This window comes from Lasioglossum baleicum, chromosome 14 (assembly GCF_051020765.1).
Source record: "Lasioglossum baleicum chromosome 14, iyLasBale1, whole genome shotgun sequence".
In the NCBI taxonomy this organism is placed as follows: Eukaryota; Metazoa; Arthropoda; class Insecta; order Hymenoptera; family Halictidae; genus Lasioglossum; species Lasioglossum baleicum.
Window position 1 is genome coordinate 6,312,130 of NC_134942.1, and position 19,324 is coordinate 6,331,453.

Here is a 19,324-nt window from a genome sequence, read left to right on the forward strand (position 1 = left end):
AAAGCTCTATCCGGATGCGTTTCTTTTCTGGCTCTCGCATTCTGGCACGGGTTAACGGGCAAGCGTGCTCTCGCGTGATCCAGCGACAGAAGAAGAAGAAGCGGGTTCTCTCGTTGATTAACTGGCCCGACCCGTTCGACGGGATATTCGACCGGCCCGCAGTCGGACGAAACGATCGAAAATCGATTTTCGTGATGTTGCGAATCGATGTTACTCGAGATAGAGAGAATTAATTGTATTATGTTATACGCTGAACTCCATTTGTTAATATTTGCTTTCGTTTTCTCGTGACCGATGCTCCACTATCCTGCTGTTTACTCGAAGGTAACTCTTTATTTTATCCACATACATATGTATCGCACGAAGGAGGAACGTTGCATTTATTAAAATCATTTTTGTCTACTCTTTTTCTCCCCAGGTGTAGAGGATGTAACAACCGTTGTGTTCTGGTTTGTTTTTTTCATCAGTAGAATGCGTTTATTCGTGAAAAAAGTGAAACGATCAAACATACCACATATCGTTGCGTAAATCTTTGGGATCGGGTATAAAAAGTCTTACTCTCTAATTGTGCGCATCAATTAGATCTCTCCGAGCGATCGTCGTCGGCGCACAAGCAACGAGAACGCGATCGAAAAAGAAATTGAGGGAGTCGTTCGTAAAATGTGGGGAACAGTGAAACTAAAATGAGTGTTGTCTTTGCGTTCTGCGTTACTTTTACATCGACGGACGATTCAACGTCGGACGCAACAGTCTTGCACACTTTCGCTCGGTTCTATCGTATAACAAACTTTCGATTATACTCTCGCTACGAATTCGGTTATACTCTTCTCCCTTGAACCACCCTGGCGCTAGGTGAAGTTTATTAAACATAGTCTTATTCTAGGCGTATGCTCGTTGCAGCGACTGCACAGTTGCACAGGATTTGTCGTACAAAACAGTCGTAAATCTGTAGAAACAAACTTAACGTGTATTATTCTCTTCATCGCTTGGTAACCAGGGCTTGAAAGACCTCGCTGTCAAAATAAGTGTTACAGAGAACCGGAATTTGCAATATTCAAATCGGCGCTTATTTATTTTCTGCATTGATGTTCAGACATCATAAATGATCTACGAAAAGCGCAGGACAATATCTGTATAAAGATTTTTATATTTCACGTTTCATATCGAGTACAATACAAAATGAAATACAAATTGAAAACGGGATATCGAAGCTTCCATTTATTAAACTTGCAATCCTGAATATAGATGATATAAAATTCATGAAAAATGTATGTACCTTTATCTATTTCAACGTTCCATTCGAAATCAATGACGCAAGTGTTTCTTCTGTTTCTACAACGATCTAGTAAAAAAATGTGCTCGAGTGAAAAATATGTAGCTTTATTTTCGTTTCGACGTTCCATTGCGAATGGAAGACATGTACAAACGTTTCTTCTTCGACAATGATTTGGTAAAAAAAACGCGCATAAATACAACAAGCCAGTACAAAAATTCACCATGGAATCATTACAGAGTGTATTAGATTGGTGCAATAGTTCGTGCCCGATTCTCCGTATTTTATTACGGAACGAGTCACGAGCTTTCGCACTGGCCTAATAAAACCGGATAAAGTAAACAACGCGTCTAAAACAGATAACAGTTGCAAATTTCGGATCTACCTAACAGCTACTCGTAGTAGACATTCTCTGTGCGCGTTTCCAAGCCCTGTCGGTAGCTCGCAAGTGGGTCGACCTAAATTCCCTGTCAACATACCGAAACGATTGCCCAAAGAAATCGGGATGATCCTTTGGTCGCAAGGGATCCCTTATCACTCAATGACTTATCCATCGAAACGGAGTCGGTTCAAAAAATCACGTGGCAACCCGAGGTCGCTAAGGCACCGAAATCTCGCCGAGTTTATCACGGCTCGCGGCGAGTCACGCGAGAAAAATCTTAAGTGTCGCGAGACAGAGACTCTAAATCCTACCGGTACAGCAAGGCACGTCACAATATTGCAGACATTATGGAAAGACACACACACGCACACACACGCGTACACGGTTCGAAAATCGTTCGCCTAAAAGAGACACCGGTCCAGGTCGCAACGGACCGAGTGACCACTGTCTCTATACTAACACGAATACCCATAATAATCCTTTGGAAAGATACCTCGGCGGCGAACTGGACCGGACAATAGATCTACTTAAATGTCGATACAATGGTAACACAATGGTTAAAAGTCGATCCTAACAAGCAAGTTCAAACGAGGATTCGCCGAGTTAGCACCGAGGGGAACGGTCACGATTTTTATTCGGTCATTCGAGTGCCACAAAACTGAAGCTTGGCACAAACTCGGATTTAGACACAGGTAGACGAAATTTAAAAATCAGTTCGCGACTCTGAGGACGGTACCTTTTACATGATTAGACCTAAACTAATTTTACTAGGATTTTTAAAATACGAAAGGATAAAGGTTTAACTTTCTAGTAGAAGTCAGGCTTTCGATAGGTTCCTGGACAGGAGAAGCTCGATCGCTGCGCGTGACACTCGAATGGTTAAAGGATACGTTTCTGTTGGAGTTGTGTAAAAGTGTAGAAGACAGAGCTGTGTGTAGGAGTACATTCTATCGTATCGAAGGTGTGTACATTGGAACAGCGAATATAGCCTTGCTTACTTGTAGCTGTCATTTCCACTTTTATCATTGATTAATAATTTAATCGATGATAGACGTAGAGAGCTGCACAATCTTCTCCGTTATGAACGCACAGAGACAAGAAAGACAGCTTCCAACAGCACTAATGAAGGTAACCTTCACTGCTGCATTAAGATCGCTAGGCTGCGGATTTAAGCCATTACAGAGATGTAAAGAATTGTTAGATGCAGACAATTGTTATTTTGTATAAAGATCCGCCAAGAAAGTACAATCTTCACTGCTCCATTGTGGACACACAGAATCAAGAAAGATCAGCTCTATGAGCTTCTACCGTAGCTCCAACGCAAGGTACCCTAGGAGACCAGATGTCCCAGGACTATGAAAGACCTCGAAGGGACCCTAGTCCGTGTAGATCGCGTGATGCTCGGGCTCGTCGTCGCTGTATTTCGCATAATTAGTGGGCCTCTTTCGGCTAGAGGACCTCAGCCTTCTCGCGGTTCCTCTGGACTGCTTTCCTCGTCCTCGTTGCCTCTTCGCCGGCACCTTGAAGCAGTCCTCGTCCTCGCTGACAGATCTTTCCAGCGCCATCTCGACCAAGCTGGTCGCCTCCTCCGCGGAATCGAAGTCTTCGTAGCTAAGGCTTAGGCGACGCCGCCCCGGAGACGACTTCGTCACGACGCTCCCGTCCGTTTCCGTCTTCGTCTTGGGTGTCGATGTTGGAGGGTACTTGGCTAAGCTAGAAATCGCCGAGTCTGATTGGCTGCCAGGGAGTACATATAGCACGCTTGGGTCTGCCTTTGCGATCAGCTGACCCGGTATGGTATTTTTTTTTTATATTGATGTTGTTGTTGGTGGTTGGTTGGTTGGTTGGTTGATCGGATGGTCGTAACAAGATTTTTGGTTCGTTTGATGGCGCACGAGTTTTTTTGGTAGATCGGACGGTAGACGCGGAACATGGGCACACAATTATGTAAACGCACAAACGGACACGGAGTTTGTTTGTTCGTAAGCGGCGACACGTGTTGGTTGTTTTTTTTTTTTATTTTGTTAAGGGAAGGTCGGTTGATGATTTTTTGGTCAGTTTGTTTTTTTTTTGTTGGACGATGTTGTGTGATGATGACAACGGTGATCGGCGTTGATGGTGGTATTTGATTAGAGGCGGTGCGGCGTGCAGGATAGGCGTGCGGGACAACGAAAACATAAAACCGAGAAAAAACGTCGAAGATTAGCCGCCAGGCTCTCCGAAGCGTTGCTGCTGAAGCGGGTTAGGGCGACGAAACGAGCGTAAAATGGGCGACGGTCGTCTCGAGCGAAGTATAATGGTTCTTTCGAATCGAATCGCGATAGAATCTCGTGTATCCACAAACTTTTGTTGTATGGAGTCTGAGCCTGTATCATCCGAACGGTCTATAGTTCGGCAACAGGTTTGGATAGACGAGGTTCTGCCGGAATCTTGAGAAGGAGTTGAACAGTTTGGTTCCCACCGAATCTACTTACAAAATGGTCGCGGCGTCCACGAGACAAGACGACCGTCCCCAACGTTACAGCGTGGCTTGAATCGTTCTAGACCTGGGTAAGTGACTTACCTTGATGGCGGTCTGCATGAGCACAGTGGTGGCATAGTTGACGCCCTTCGATCCCAGGTTCAGGACAGCGCTGTAACCCTGCTCCGTAACGCGCTGCAGGGTCTCGTCGATCTCAGCTTCGCGGCGGATCAAAGCCGGATGAACGAAGCGGCGATAGAGGATGCTCGAGCCCTTGGTGGCTGGGCTCAGCAGCCAGATCACCAGGATAGTCTTAATTTCATAGTAAAATGGGAACCTAGATCGGACACAGCGAAAATGCAATCTGTATTGGATCTCCCTTCCATCCACCTCGGGATTCTATTAATATATCCATCAGGAAACGATTGGGGAACACAATTCGGGAAATGGCAAGCTGTTCCAAAAGCGACAAGCTTCTGTGCAACGTACAATACTTATGGATCTCTTTGTTTCGCGAATTCTTATTCGTTAAGCTAGTCCTGCCTTCATGGTAAAGGGGGACTATTACTATAATCATTGAGAGAACAATTGGGGAAATGGTGGCGTATATCAAAACTTCTATACCAACTTCTGTAAAGCTACTTCTGTCGATTTTGAACTGCTGAATCCTGATTCGGGAGCTCTCGATGGTCAAGCGTGACGCATCCGCGAGTCTTCGAACGGAGAAAAAGGAGGATGATCGAGGAAGGGAAAAATCGACGGGGCAGGGGCGGGGGTGTGGAAAACGAGAGGGTATTCCCGGCCAGAAATACACGGGGTCCTCTCCGTTTCGGTTGTAATCCGAGTATGAAGGGAGAGATCTGGCACAGCGCGGCGGGGAGGCGAACGGTATGGCAGAAACAGAGACGGAAGGCGAGCAAGATAGGCTCGGTGGAGCCCTCAGAAGTGCATGTAAGCCAATATCCATCTCGGCCGAAATTAGACTTTCGGAATTCCCGGTGGCGAGCCGCGTGCGCGCCGGTTCACGTCGGTTTATTGGCCCCGAGGCTCGTCCGAAACCGAAAATTTCCTTCGCTTCCGCCGAAAAACGGGGCCGTGACCGACCTCACGCGCGTTAGACTGTTACACAGGCTCCACCAGACCTCCTGCTTCGCTCTCCCACTCTGCAAGAACGTCTCAATAAATTATTCAAATGCGATACGAATTTCTTCGAACGTTCAACAAACTTCTGGAGTTTACAAGAAAATACTGGCATTTCAAAGCCGGTTAAACCCATTGCACTGTAACTTATTTTACAGGCGCAGTGAGTGAAATTTCTTTGCTGGTCATAATTTCCTCGAAAAACAAAAAAGTTGATTAATCAAAAATATTTATTAGACCCTGTTCAGATGTTAGTTATAGTGCAGGTTCAGTTATAGTGCAAGGCGTTAACAGACTTCCGTTCGATAAAGTGTTAACAGAATATTGTAACTACGAAGGTTATTGCTGAACTGAGTGCCGGTCGTAACCGTGTTAATTTTTTAGCGAGCGCGACTCAACACGAAAAATCAATCGCGGCCAATTCGCGTTCCACTGTGAAATCGCTGGTAATTTCCTTTTCAATGGAATCATTCGACTGCGTCTCCGCTGACGATCCATAATTCGTTGATTCGAAGGGGCACGTTTCAGTTTCGTTTCGGACACGAGCAATAAAGCGTGCTGACTATAAATGTCTCACCAGAAGCTAAAGAAGACGTCGGTGAAGGTTTCCGCGCACGTGAACAGCGCGAACACGATCCAGTACATCATCCATTTGACCTGGAAACGAAAGAACGCGCGGCTTAACATAGCGACTGCACACCGACCGCTACCAATAAGGACATATTCATGGTCGAAAAGGAGATCAGGACGGTCGGACACGGGCGAATAGACCTCTCGGAATGTCTATTCCCGGCAATGGCGAATTCTCGGACACGCGAGAAACACAAATGTTATTCGCGGAGAGACGAAAGAAAGACGCGGTACTGAGCATTCGGAAACTATCGAAGTGAGATGCGACTTGAGACCTGTCCGAATTCGATTTTAACTTAGAGCTTCTGTGGAATGCTATACAAACAATTTTTATACTCATTAAAATCGAAGATGGACTCGAGAGAATTCGCCAAATTCACTGAACTCCCCTCAAGACATCAATGATCCTCAAGTCTTGCCGAGATTACATCGACATGCTAGCTAGAGTTCGTTCATGTTGAGAACGTGCTGAAGCTAGGCTGATTACAATGAAGAATTCGACTGGAATGACAAGTGCTTCATTATTAGACTGCGGATCTATTTATGATAAAACCAAGTATATTACTTTCGACCTACTAAAATGATTGAAAGAAGAAAGGAAATTGCAAGTGCTATTTGATGTATAAAGATCCGCAGTCTACAAATGAGACTGAAAGAAAGGAGTTATTCCTAATTAGAAACAGCTGAGACCAGGTTCACCAGGTGCAGGTGTGTCATACTCACGTATTCCTTGACATTCTTCGTTCTGACCGCCTTGTAGGACGCGTAGGCCGGGTACAGATTGCCGAAAACTAATCTGAAAATCGGATAGAGTAGAACGTAAGTGATCGTTCTCGGTAGAACGAAGACCATCAGCGCGGCCAGGACTCCCAGTCCACCGAGGGACACTTTCTTCGGCATTTTGTCCGTGCAGAACTGTACGCAAGCGAAAAAACATTGGGTGAACAATCGAGGAGCGGTTTTACTGAGCATCCGGACGAGCGGGTCTTCCACGAGAGCACCCGACGGACGTGCGAGCTCTTCGGCTTCCATTCCTTTTTCGCGATTTCAGGAAAAATCCCTTCTCTCTCTCCGTCTTATTAATCCGCTGGCCGCCTGGTCGCAACCGCTCGCTCTCTAACGTTGCTCTTTCTGACTCGCGTCGGTTCGACACGACGCATCCAACTGCAACATCGAAGCGCAACGTGCTTGAGAGACAAACAACAAAAATCAAGAATAGATCGAACAACCGAGAAAGCAGAGAACGAAAGACTCGAGCGAAACCGTCTAACACGAGAGAACGCGGATTTTCAAACATTTCAGACGGATTACGCATCGTTCAGTCTCGCAGGGCACATAAAGAAGGTAGAGCGTCGTTGAGACTCGACGATATATTTACAATAAAAATGAGTAAGTGCGATTTAAAGTAGAAAGAGTAGGCAGAATAATAGAAAGGTTCAGAACCCCTCGAAAGATTTTCAAAAGTATGAATGATAGGGAGAAATGTTTCAGACAAAAATTGTACGATGTCATGGTAGACGTATCGGAATCCCATTTATTTGACCTTGGAACGACCTTGGAACGTTCTGCGACCGCATATGTGCACTCTATCTAAATTCTTAACTGCACTGCGCACGCCTATATATTTTCTTGCGAAACCAATAAACAAATTTACGAATTGGTATTTCCTTGAAAATTTCGTGTTAGCGAGACAGTTTATGATTAAGCGGTTCCCGAGACTGGTAAAATCGAGCTGGGCTTACAGAGCGAATGTTTCGATCGTCGTCAAAATCGATCTCTCCTCGGGGACTGCATCGAGCGATCTTTAATCGATCATACGATCGAGGAGTCCTCTCCCGAACAGTTTCATTCTACTTCGAGGCTCGGATCATCTTGCTCTCCGAGACAATTCGCGAGTTACCGGTCTGTCAAATCGAATTCGAAGTTCGCTGCAGAAAGAAAGAGAGTGTCTGCGTCTCACGGACTAGCTCCAGGACATCGCGACGCACTTGTTGCATCCTTGAGTGTTCACATCCTTGCCCGAGACTGTCGATCTAGCCGAGAAGATCTGCCACTGGGATCGTCGAGTGACGACCAACGCGAAGCGAAGCGGACCCGGCCCGTTCCGCTCGCGGATCCCTCCAGTTAAAGACTAAATGCGCAGCGTACCGCCTGCACCGTGCACCGCTGCACGCTGCAACCGACGGTCCACCGTCTCTATTTTAGCGCCTTAAGCCGCCACCGTGCCGCCTGACACAGGGATACACGCAACCACGCACTGGAAACATCGTTTACGCTGGTCGATGAACCAGATGGGCTTGGTCGCAGCCTAAAGCCTCGTACGCACTTCGATCGGATCCTCCCGACGCGACTCGAATCGCGATTTTAGTAGAAATGATAAATTGGGGACCTTGCAAAAATCGGACAGACCCATTTGTTAGAGAAAAAATGATTACTGTTCAATGCAAGAATTTACAAGTTTTCCGAATCTGGACTCACCCGAACTTGCACCAAGGCTTTCAATGGAAATTTTGTCAGACTTCGGAACGAGACAACGCAATTGTCAGAGGCAGATTACCCACTCACGGAACAAATTTAGGCTATTTAAGTCACCGGGAGGTCCCAAAGTTATGCTCTTCTTAATTCCACCACGGAGACCCGACTAATCAGCGGGAAGCTCGTCCCGCGAACTGAGATCGCGCGGCGGGAATCGCGCGAAACTATGGTCGATTGCGCTTCGCAGGTAATTCGATGATTATCACCAATGTCGGTGTCGGATTGCGTAACAGGGCGTCCTTTGTCCGACGAACGTGGATGTTATTCGCGCGCTAACGAGCATCGCGGTCACGACTTTTTACGTTTCTAGAGGAATCCTGTTTCTTTTGGCGTCGTCCGATATGTATCGCGATCGCGATCGGATCTATCGTTACCGTCGATTATTATTACTAGACTGCGGATCTTTATGCATTTGTAACAAAATTAGAGTAGATGAAATTCAAAATTGTTGAAAAATTTGACAAATTGAAAATGTCGATAGATGATTTCTTCTCTATTATGGTGAAATCATTAAGAGAGTAAGTACAATAACATTCAATTTAGTTTCTGTTTCTTGCAATCGATGCAGACAATTTTTATGTTACATAAAGATCCGCAGTCTAACTATTACCATTCATCAGACGATTATTAATTTTCCACGGATCGGAGTTGTTGTTGGACTCGTTCCCTTCCCGAAAATCTGCACTGTTTTGAACTGTCTTTTGTCAGCGATGACAGACACCGTTTGATTGGGATGCCGAATATGTACTGACTACGAGTCGACAGTTTTCGAACGACCGGCGACCGTGTTTGTAAATATTAGACCCTCGTTGACTCGCTTCGATTGTCATATCTCGCTGCTCCGGAAGTATAATGACGCAACTGTAAGATTTTGTGAAATTGACTTTACTGTGTTGGCGGGCTCAAAAATGCATTTACTAGATGTTTGTAAATCGACATAATTGTACTTACAATGGTATTTATTATTTTATAAATTGAAATAACTTAAAAGTTGCAATAACAACCCACAATGTCTATAAACTACTTTCATAGAAGAATTAAATCGAATCTATAGGCCATTCTATTAAGGCAAATTGGAATTATTTTTCTTTTGTCATTATACTTCCGGAGCAGCGATATATAGATCGTCCATTCTATTGACCTGGCCAAAAAGTTTTCTTCTTTTGTTCCGATATAATAATTAGATTAATTTTATTCATTTATGACGAAAATGAATTGGTGAAAACATTTGAAAAATTTCTGAATATTGATACGCTATATTAGACCGATTAAAATGATTAAAACGAAGAGTTATCTAAATGTATACGTGGCTTCAATATTTCGTACGTGTTGCAGGGAATCCATATGTGGAACGTCGATTACCTAACACACAATTGACTGATCTATCGATTATCCAACACATAATTCAGTTGGCCGTGAGCGAGTTGTGCATTGTTTCTACGAGAATGCATGCATGTTCGGTATGCAGAAAACACATTGTCTACCATCTAAACACTGTCATGTCATTTTCCCAGAGGAGCAAACTCCAAAAACTGAGACTACCCTGTAAATGCACTAATGCAAACAGCGTCGGCAAATGCTGTTACGCAAACGGCGTCAGCGAAAACAAGCTAGAGGTTAATTTATAAGAAATTTTAATTTTTCTCCACAATCTCGTTGACTTGCATTATTATGCATCTTGAAAATGATAGAAGATTAAGGGTCACGAGAAACGGCGTCGGTAAACATAAGATGGAGGGTTAATTTACAAGAATTCTTTACAAAATCTCGTTAGTACGAAGTGCATTATTATGCATCAAGAATATTTCAAAGAGGTTCAAGGCCAACGAGAAATTAGAAGAAGGTACACGAGCTTCCGAGGAGGGCCAACGAGATTTTCGGCAGCGAAAATTATGGTTCCCGTTGGCGACAGCGGTGTCGGCGTGACATGCGCCACGACAAAGCCACGGACGCGATCCACGAGTGATTGTTCGCCTGGTCTGCGGCTTTCATGTTTATTAATGCAGCCGCGTAACCGAACGCGCTCGCGCGCTTACGCGGAAACGCGGAGAGGCGGCCTCGGTCGACGACGACGCGTTTATTCGTACGAGGTCAAGATCATTGTCGTTTGTTCGTTCGTTCGAGCGGATTCTGTCACGTTCCGCCGCGAATCCTCCTTAGCAGTCAGCACTTTCTTAGTACTCAACAATCTACGCAAATAGGGAAACTTGAACGCTGGAAAGCGAACTTGCGACGCAAGAATTTTCGAGCGTTCGATTAAGGAACATCGAAAAATCGAGGAGTCGTCAATGAACTCGAAAGAGGTTGCGGAGAAAGCGAGGAGAATAGTTATTGTTTTATATTGTCGCCGGGGAAAATTTATTTCGCCATTGTATTCCGGTAACAGGTTCCGACGCCGGACATGGCTGCATTGTGCGGCCCGCAAATCCAAAAGGGAGTAAACGCTGCCCTTTTTGTCCGGGACACGAATTTCCTGGACCTTCGATTTTCCTGTTGGCGACACTCGTCTGAGAGGGCGTTCCATTTTAACTTTGGAACAGTAATTAAAATTATCTTGTAGCAGTGTAAAAAAATATACTTTTGCTAGCTTTGCGATCGACGTCTGTTGAAATTTGTTTGGCGCTCTTTTGGAATATGAAGGGAACAAGAAAGATGAGAAATTTTTGTGTTGTGTACGGAGTGGACCAAACAGGCTGGAAGAAAATCTTTTACAATCTGTATAGAGTTAGCCAAGAGCTGGTGAATCAGAAAGAGGGAATTGTTAGCTTGCAGATTTTATGCATTTTTGCATGCCACACATTTCTTACAACTGAATAAAACCAGCAAAGAGAGAAATAAATTCCTATTCGTTTCTTATGTCATGCAACGAATGTCTAATTCTTATCTTTGTGGCTCGGCTAAACGAGGACAATAACAAGAAATACACTGAGCAAGCTTCACCTGGAGAGTTCACCTGTCCGGATCGGTAATGACTCGATGAATAATTGCTGGCCGGGCCAAGCAAGTTGGGGATGGCGAAGTTAAATGAAAAATCGTCGAGAATAGCTTTCGGCGACGGACAATAGGCACACGTGCTCGATACTCGGCCGCGAGGTGACTCCTGGTCGGGCTTCAGGGTCGACCCAGTTTTCTATTTTAATCGCGGCCCTTCTCGGACTTTCACAGTTTCCCTCGAGTCCCTCTTTATTATCTCTTCGCCATTAATTAAAAGCCTGACGGATACGAAAAATCCCTCGATCGCCCGGCTCTCGCGCGCGCGATTCCGCGAGCGAGTGCGCTGTCGGTATTAAGCGGACTGTTAACTTTCCTGGGGCGGGCCGCAGCGATTCATTTCGAGCGCTAATGAGCGGGGAACCGACGAAATCGTCGTAACGAGGGCGTGCCCGGTTATTTCGAGACGGGGACAAGGAGCATCAACCTGATCCATCTCGCAACGTGCTGGCGAACTGATACTGCCGACTGAAAGCGCGTTTTGAACTTCTGTTGCATCTTCCTTCGTGTCTTTGCTACCTTCTCAACTCTATCAAACTCTTTCGATCGTCTCAACTCAAAACGTGCTTTATAAAAAGAAATATATAACTCGTGTAATGTTTATTAATTTTATAAAAAATAGCCCGTGGACTTCAGATACCAAAAAAATATGTGTGCAAATTCATAATGCAAAACGTTCGGTAGATTTTCTGAAAGGTCCGCACAAGTAAGGACACCTCCTCAATGATTTCTTAAAACAAGAAAAAACATATAATGTTGCATTTTGGGAACTTTGTAACTAAACACAGCCGATCAAAATGAGCGATAAGGATAATTGCATCGCGATCGTAATTTCGATCGTGCCCGAAGCTCGACACTGCTCTCTCGGCCAAGAGGAACAAAGAATCGAAACCGCGTTTCTTTTTCTCGTTTTTCCAACGGGCTTTGTCATCGGTTTCAAGGACGATGAGCTGGCAGACCCTGGTGCAACGTCTCGGCCGCACTGTTCCGATGCAGTCGCAAAGTTCCATGGTCGAATGAGACACCGAATTTTGGAGAAGGTCCAGGTTTAGCGAAGAAGTCTTAGACGAGCGAAAGATTTTTAACATTGATCACCCATCGTTCGAAAGTCTTGTGCTATCTGGAACGTGTGTGCAGTTCCTTGGGCTCCTGTCAAGATCTGGGAGCGATAAATTCTGCAGTATTTGCATTGCTGTTAGCGAAACACGATTTGATACTCTAGCCATATTGCTCGCTTCTGTTTGGCACTCGTTTTTACGAGAATCGTCGTTTAGGAACTTCGACTAGTCAGAGATACAACATTACATTATTGCGATTAGTAGTCTGCGGATCTTCATGCAAAATAAAAACTTACTACCTCAACTTCAACAGCTGGGATGAAATAAATATTTAATTTCTTGCTGAACGTGTTTAATAGGTTGAAAACAATATAGTAATATGTTTAAATGCTTCACAACTTTTTTGCATAAAATCCGGAGTCCAGTAATTTTTGTGTAAATATCTTCAGAGACCTGAAAATAATAGTGTTTGAACATGTTTAAATGTCTTTCTCATTCGTGTCATGGATGCATAAAATCAGAAGTCTGGTTATAACTTATTTCATTTGTCAGCAGACAGTTTCATGCAAAGTTTGTGTAGGGTAAATGTTTCTGCGGAGATTTCATTGAAGCTCGTCGAATTTTTCGAAGTTGTAATGTGTACAAGTAAAATTCGATCCTGCGGCTGCCAGTAGAATCAGACAGCTTATGGGAACCGACAGGGCTTCCCGACAATGCTCGATCGTGTCCCGAGATTAGATTCTGCGCGTGTACCGCGAGATAACAATCGACGACAGGGAGGTATCTCGGCGCGACAGCCGTGTTCAGAAAAGATTGGTTCGGAGATCGTGTTCCCAGCGTTTCATTAATTTCGTGTTCCCCTACCCACCCCCCCTCTCTATCCGAAACATTTAATAACTTTCACCTTCGGGATGACGATTCGCGTTGGCGAGCTATTGCCGTGTCGCATGTAAGCAGTCGCTTAATTACTAAGATTAATGGGTGCGACGGGGAGACATGCGGGTAATCCATAATGACGACGCGATGGGATCGACGTCGATGAAACGGGCTCACATGGATCCACAGCAGGAGAAAGGGGAGACCAAGAATGGTAGTGTTGATCTTTCGTTTATCCTCACGATCGATTTATTGCTGTCGCCGGCGTCACCACATTGTTCGACGCTCGACTTCATCGACATTTACAATCTTCGGTAGAAAAATATGGTTGGACATGATCGTGAAACAAGTTGTTGGTACACATATAGAACAATATCATCTTTTTAACAGCTGACACGGAGTCTCGGACCCGGTCTGGCAGTGAGAACAATGTTATACAATGCTGTCCACTGATTTTAGATCAATGCCACGCCGATTCGGTGTACTTTGCGCTCGTTGCGCAATCCGATACATTTTTTTACGATCGACGCTAATGCTCGGAAACAGAGGCTTACATAAAATCGCGCGGTGATTTCCGCGGGAATAACGACATTTACCAACCGGCAAAGTCTCAGGTCTTCCACGCGAATCTCTCCAGAGTGGACGGTCCGCTATTTCCAACATGATTCGCGGATTCACGATTCACCTGCCACGCTGACACATTGACCTAGCGGTTGTTGCGCAACGAGATTTTCTAAAATTACGAGCGCCGCGAATACACGCGTTCTACTCTGGCTTTCATCGGAGCGAACGCACGCGCTCGAACAATAACGTCCGAGGCTCACGAGCCGGAAACGGTGCTCGTTAACACTGCTCGACGACACGTATACGGCTCTGTCGCTATTTTCGCACACTGACCGGTCCAGAAAGTTAATTGTCCGACGGTTTATGCGATATCTTCAACGGAGCAGGTAGGATCACCACCGAGACCGTGTTCACGATCGTCACTCGCTTGAAGATCGGCATGTGAATGTTACGCGAGTAGTAGCTGGCAATCGCGGGCACCAGCGCCGGCGGGCTGGACTTTGGAGGCAGGGGACAGGTCATGGTTGATACAAGTCTGCTAAGAAACTATGCGAAATCCGATTAGCCGCACCGCGAACCGCTTTGAATTGAAGTTTGGGACAATTGGAGTTGGAATCTCAGAAACTGGACAGTAAACAGGTAGATGTAATAGGGTTGGACGCTACGGAGTTGGACCCTAAGGAGCTAAGAGGTTAGAGCCCCAAATTACACCCTACCAAGTTAGATCCTAAAGAAGTTAGGCCCCGAACAGACGCTCGATGAGCCTCCGCGGCTAGATGCAAAGCATGTCAGACCCGAGAAAATGACGGAGACGCAGCGTCCGTGAAGCAAGCCTGTCGGTCGGTCGGTAGGGGCAGTCTAACGACTGCAACATTGGCCTGAATCGCTCGGACCGTTCACCAGCTGATCGGTAATCACTCGGTAACTACGGCCGATTAGAAAGTGCGCGCAGGATGTTCCCTGTAAATGGTCTCGCGAAGGATCTCTCGGCTGGAATCCTTCGATAGAATTGATGGAGTCTGGTTCAGCAGCTTGCAGCCACGTTCCCGTGCGAGTTGCGCAACGAAATCTCCCACGAAACGTAGTGGTCCTCGCTCGAGATCACTTTCGAGTCGTTTTTTCGGCTTCCTTCTACGCGGCGACCCGGTGCTTTAATCCTCAGACCCCCAGGCTTTCGATTCCGGTACTTGAACAAGCGCGCGAAGCTTTCCAGCCCCCGAATTCCCGCGAGAACCAGAATCAAGACCGCTTAGGGACAGGTTTCGCTTTCTCCCGACCAGGTCGCGGAATTTTTTTCATCCTAGGCTCGCGTTGTTCCGTCGTATTGCGCACGTTCGACCGGCCCCGGCCTCTCTTTATTGTCACGCCGACCGACGTCGTTCCGGTGCAACGACCGGCTAAGTGATTCAACTAACGTTTTCTAAGTGGCGAGTCGAAGGAGCGGTTCCTTTCTTGCCGAGAGCCGCACCCCTTTCCCTCCGGTCCTTTTCCCTGGCCGGCTATTTTTCTCCGGCCCTGCCGATCCTCCGGGACCTTGTCCCTGACAAAGACAAATGGCAGCCGAGGGGACTCGGCCCGCGAACGAATTAATCAGACCGCGCGCCGACGAATTTCGGGAATGTCACAGCCGAACTGCCACCGGTCCAAACAGCGATAATACTTCTCGGTGACGACGAGCAACTCTCTCCTTGGATTGTTGCTCGTGTCCTCGGATAGGGGACTCTCCTCAGATGTAGATCACCACGACCCCGTCGTGGAAGAAGATCGTTATGCGATACCGTTGCTTCACATTCGAAGACATTCTCCGGACCAGTCCTCTCGAAACATTAGCGAAGGAGCCGGCGCCGTTGAATGCAGCCCTTTCATCGGGCTGGCTCGATTGTCTCGCGCGCACAGTCCCTTTTAGACGCGGCACTTAGGCCACCGACGACAATCGGCCCCGACTTCCCTTTCCCGTGACGCGGCAATCGCGAAAATCCGCCGAGCGATTTCAGTCGGAGAGCTTCCTGCTCCGTCTCACTCCAGCTGCCGCTCGCAGCGCCGCGCGTTCGTTGGAACTTGGAAAACTTTTCAAAAAGTTCGACTCGCTCGGGGAGCGAGGTGAAAGCCGATTGAAAATTTCGTTGAACGGTCCGCACGCTCCCTTGATAGTCCGTTTCCGAACGCCGGGAACTCCGAGCTGCCAATTAAACTCTCTCCACTCGGAGATCTCGCATCGATTGTTTCACCCGGGGCTGTTCCATCGTCGTGCCGCGGATATTCCTTTCGCAGAGGCAGCAAATAGCAACGCGAAGACGAACAGAAACGAACCCAATCGAGGATCGACTAACACTCCCGAGACTCCCCAGCTGGTCGTGCACACAAGGGATCTTTATTAATAAACGTTATTCATCGTTCTCAGCGGCTTGGTCGACGAACTTCTTGGCGTGCGTTTAGGCGCCTGCCGATGATCCCACATCCGATCGATCCGCTATCTCGTCCACGTGGCTGACAGTCCGAGAATGATCAGAGAAGATCGAAGACTGCAGTTTCAGGGAGATCCACGAGATTCTTCGACCGAGGAAGGCACAATGATCGCAACGGGGATCGTGCAACCGAGCTTTCGGCCGACGACTGTATGTTCCACAAGCGTCGCGACGCCCGAACTGGAAGCTGGCCACTTCTGCGCTTGGGTTTATATTTAAACAGAGTGGTCGACGTCTACGACCGCTACGTCGACGCGTCTTTCTTCGGGGATACAAGAGAGAGGGAGTGTAGAAACAAGAGGCACGCGGGGCAGAGGAGGACGACGAAGGGCAGAGGCGGGATGAAAAATACCGAAGAAAAGAAAGATTTCGAGGCGGATCAAGCGAAAACAACCGACCGAGAAATATGGGTCCGCGTGGCTGATTTATTTCTGTCATTTCAGGGGAATAAATATACATTGCGAACCTTGTGCCCAATCCCGAGTCGCGCAGACTGAACAATGGCGGTAATGAATGCAAATTCGAGAATCTGGACCGTTGCGACTTGGTGTGATTTCTTCAGCACGTGGGCCTTGGAGTCAATGAAAGGTGAAATTCTTAGGACCTTTGAAATATTCAAGGACCATTAGATATACTAGACCCTATTGTCCAGGAGATCCTGATGGGCTTAGGACTCTCGTGAAGAATTCTTGGGACCTACCAAAGATCTATACACACTCTAGAGACCCCGTTGTCCAAGGGTCTTTAAATTGGTAAGCTCAGAATAGCTCTAAGAGTCGAGCTTTTGTGACCAAGACGAGTCAATGATCCTAGAACGCCCATGAAAGAGGAACGCATCATGTGCACGCGTGCAGAACACGCGCGTCCTGTTCCCTGATGAGGAATGCCGGGAAAACCGCGCTATAAAAGATCCGGCAACGCCAACACGGTGAATCGCGGACCACCCACGTAGACGTCCGCGTCTGAACTTTCTCAAACCCGAGCCAAGCCGCGGAGTCGCACGCGGGCACGCTCGTTTACGAATGTGCATCGCGTGGAGAGATTTAAGAACGGGTTGAAATTAATGCGGCCTCGCGGTCCCAAGATTTATTCGGGACGCGGCCAGCTTCGGTATCGAACACGCGACCCGCGTTTCTGCGGGATCGAGATAGACCGGTGGACGAGCCATTGGTCACGACACGTGTTCCAAATTAATTGCAGTGCGTCTCGCTGAAAAAGAGAATCGGTAACCTGTTGGAAAAGTCTACGGGACCGTCGCGAGAGCGAAAGTGGTCATAAACCACACCTCTTGCCCACAATGGAACAAGTTGGAGTGTATTTCTGGATTCTGGAGAATCTCAAGCACAACCTCAATGAATAGTATCAATGCAAGTATAATTATTAGACTGCGGATCTTTATTCAAAATAGAAATGTTCTGCATTTATCGTGGGAAGCAGCAATAAAATAAAAATTGATTTCACCCCTTAATGACTTCGTTCCATTAAAAACAACATTACGGAATTCTCAAATTTTTCGAATCTTTTACTGTTTTATATTTCGCTCAATTCCTTTACACATGCATAAAGATCCGCAGTCTAATATTTATATTCAAGAGGAACGTAGTCTTGTGTATTGCTCGCAGTGGCTCATGTTTACAGAGTGTCCTTTCCTAGTGTATTTCCAGGTTCTCAAAATTTGGGGAACCTCAGTGTCATGCTCGAACTGACTGAGGACTGAACAAAATCGACTACATCGAGAACGACAGTAAAGACAAAGAATCCATTTCCAAAGTGCTGTAGATGGTATACATAGGACGGCATTGAAAGTGTCTTTCCCAGCGGCAGATCCAGGGTTCAGGGATCCCGGAGGACTGAAACTCGGGCCCCTCGCCGCGGTAGCCAGACCGCGGGAAAAAAAGTCTCCTGGAAAAGGAGCAACGAGTCCAGCTTGCTAATTCTCTCGCGTGTCCCTCGGCCGTCAGCGCCGAAAACAGAGCAACGCGAAAAAGCGTTCCGGAGTTCGGCACCGCATTCCGACGCGTCGTTCGAATCCTCTTTCCCTTCGGTGATCTAACCGCGTCGATCCTCCGCCACCACCCACCCGCAAAACGGGTAAAAAGCCGTGGCGGAGGAGTGTCGACCGAAAAGGAGGAACACAATGATCCGGGGAGAGCGAAGGTGAGGTAAGATAAAGAGGATTGTGGAGAAAGAGAGAGAGAGATGGAGGTAGAAGGAGAGTGAAAGAGGGATATATATATACATATCGCAACGATACCAGGAGCGTAAGGTCTCAGGGTACTCCCAAAGGGTCATCACCCTGGCGAACCCCACGATGCTCTTGGGTTCTCGCCGCGCCACCCTCCTCGGTCTACGAGCGAGGTGCTCTTTACCACACCCTCGTGACGTGCACTTTTGCTCCCTGGCGCGTCTCCAGGGACGAAGAAATATGGGCTGGCCTGCGAGAAAATGGCGTAATTATATACGAGGGCGGGAAAAAGGAGGGTGTAAATCAAAACGGTGCGGTGCTCGGCTCTGTGCCTTGGTTCTGCGCCTCGGCAGCTCGGGGAGCCGGAGACCCGAGTGCGAGAGGAACACGAACTTGTTATCTGCGAACTCTCTAAGCCCCGATACCGCCTTCGATTCCTCGGGGAGCTCGGCTGGTTGCGCTGCGCCTCTCGCTTCAGCGATATCGCCCCGGCGAATCGAGCCTCCCGCGAGTAACGGAAATCGTGCCGAGTAATTTTTATCGACGACTTTCGCCTCGGTTTCAGAATCTATTTTCAGTCGTCGACGCGACGGAGGAAGATGGAAGTCGCCGGTGACCCGGTTTATTCGCCGGTGGGGCGATCCTTCCGTTCTTCTCCGCGGAAGAACAAAAGATCCCCTATTATGCGAGTAATACCTTGACAATTGGTCGCGAGGCATCCTCCTTGTGCGTTCAGTAATTATTTTACCAGAGAACAATTCTTT

General features: G+C 47.0%; 2 protein-coding genes across 8 annotated transcripts in view; one reads left to right on the top strand and one right to left on the bottom strand.

Moving 5' to 3' along the window:
- Kdm3 (Lysine demethylase 3) overlaps window positions 1-19,324 on the top strand; it is a 368,071-nt gene that overhangs the window by 7,573 nt on the left and 341,174 nt on the right. The gene's annotated exons all lie outside the window — the stretch shown is intronic.
- LOC143215815 (uncharacterized) overlaps window positions 1-19,324 on the bottom strand; it is a 32,089-nt gene that overhangs the window by 7,171 nt on the left and 5,594 nt on the right. For 3 of the 7 annotated variants that reach the window (XR_013010451.1, XR_013010449.1, XR_013010450.1), the window contains exons 2-4: window positions 6,610-7,050; window positions 5,834-5,913; window positions 4,219-4,453 (exon numbers count right to left, since the gene is read on the bottom strand). Coding sequence is in view for 1 of the 7 variants with exons in the window: in XM_076438332.1 (XP_076294447.1) it covers window positions 4,219-4,453; window positions 5,834-5,913; window positions 6,610-6,918 (624 nt within the window). In the remaining 6 variants the exon portion in view is untranslated. Of the gene's footprint in view, window positions 1-4,218; window positions 4,454-5,833; window positions 5,914-6,609; window positions 7,051-7,628; window positions 8,359-19,324 lie in introns of those variants that run through there. The other 4 variants (XR_013010452.1, XR_013010453.1, XR_013010448.1 and 1 more) reach the window with 3 other exon arrangements.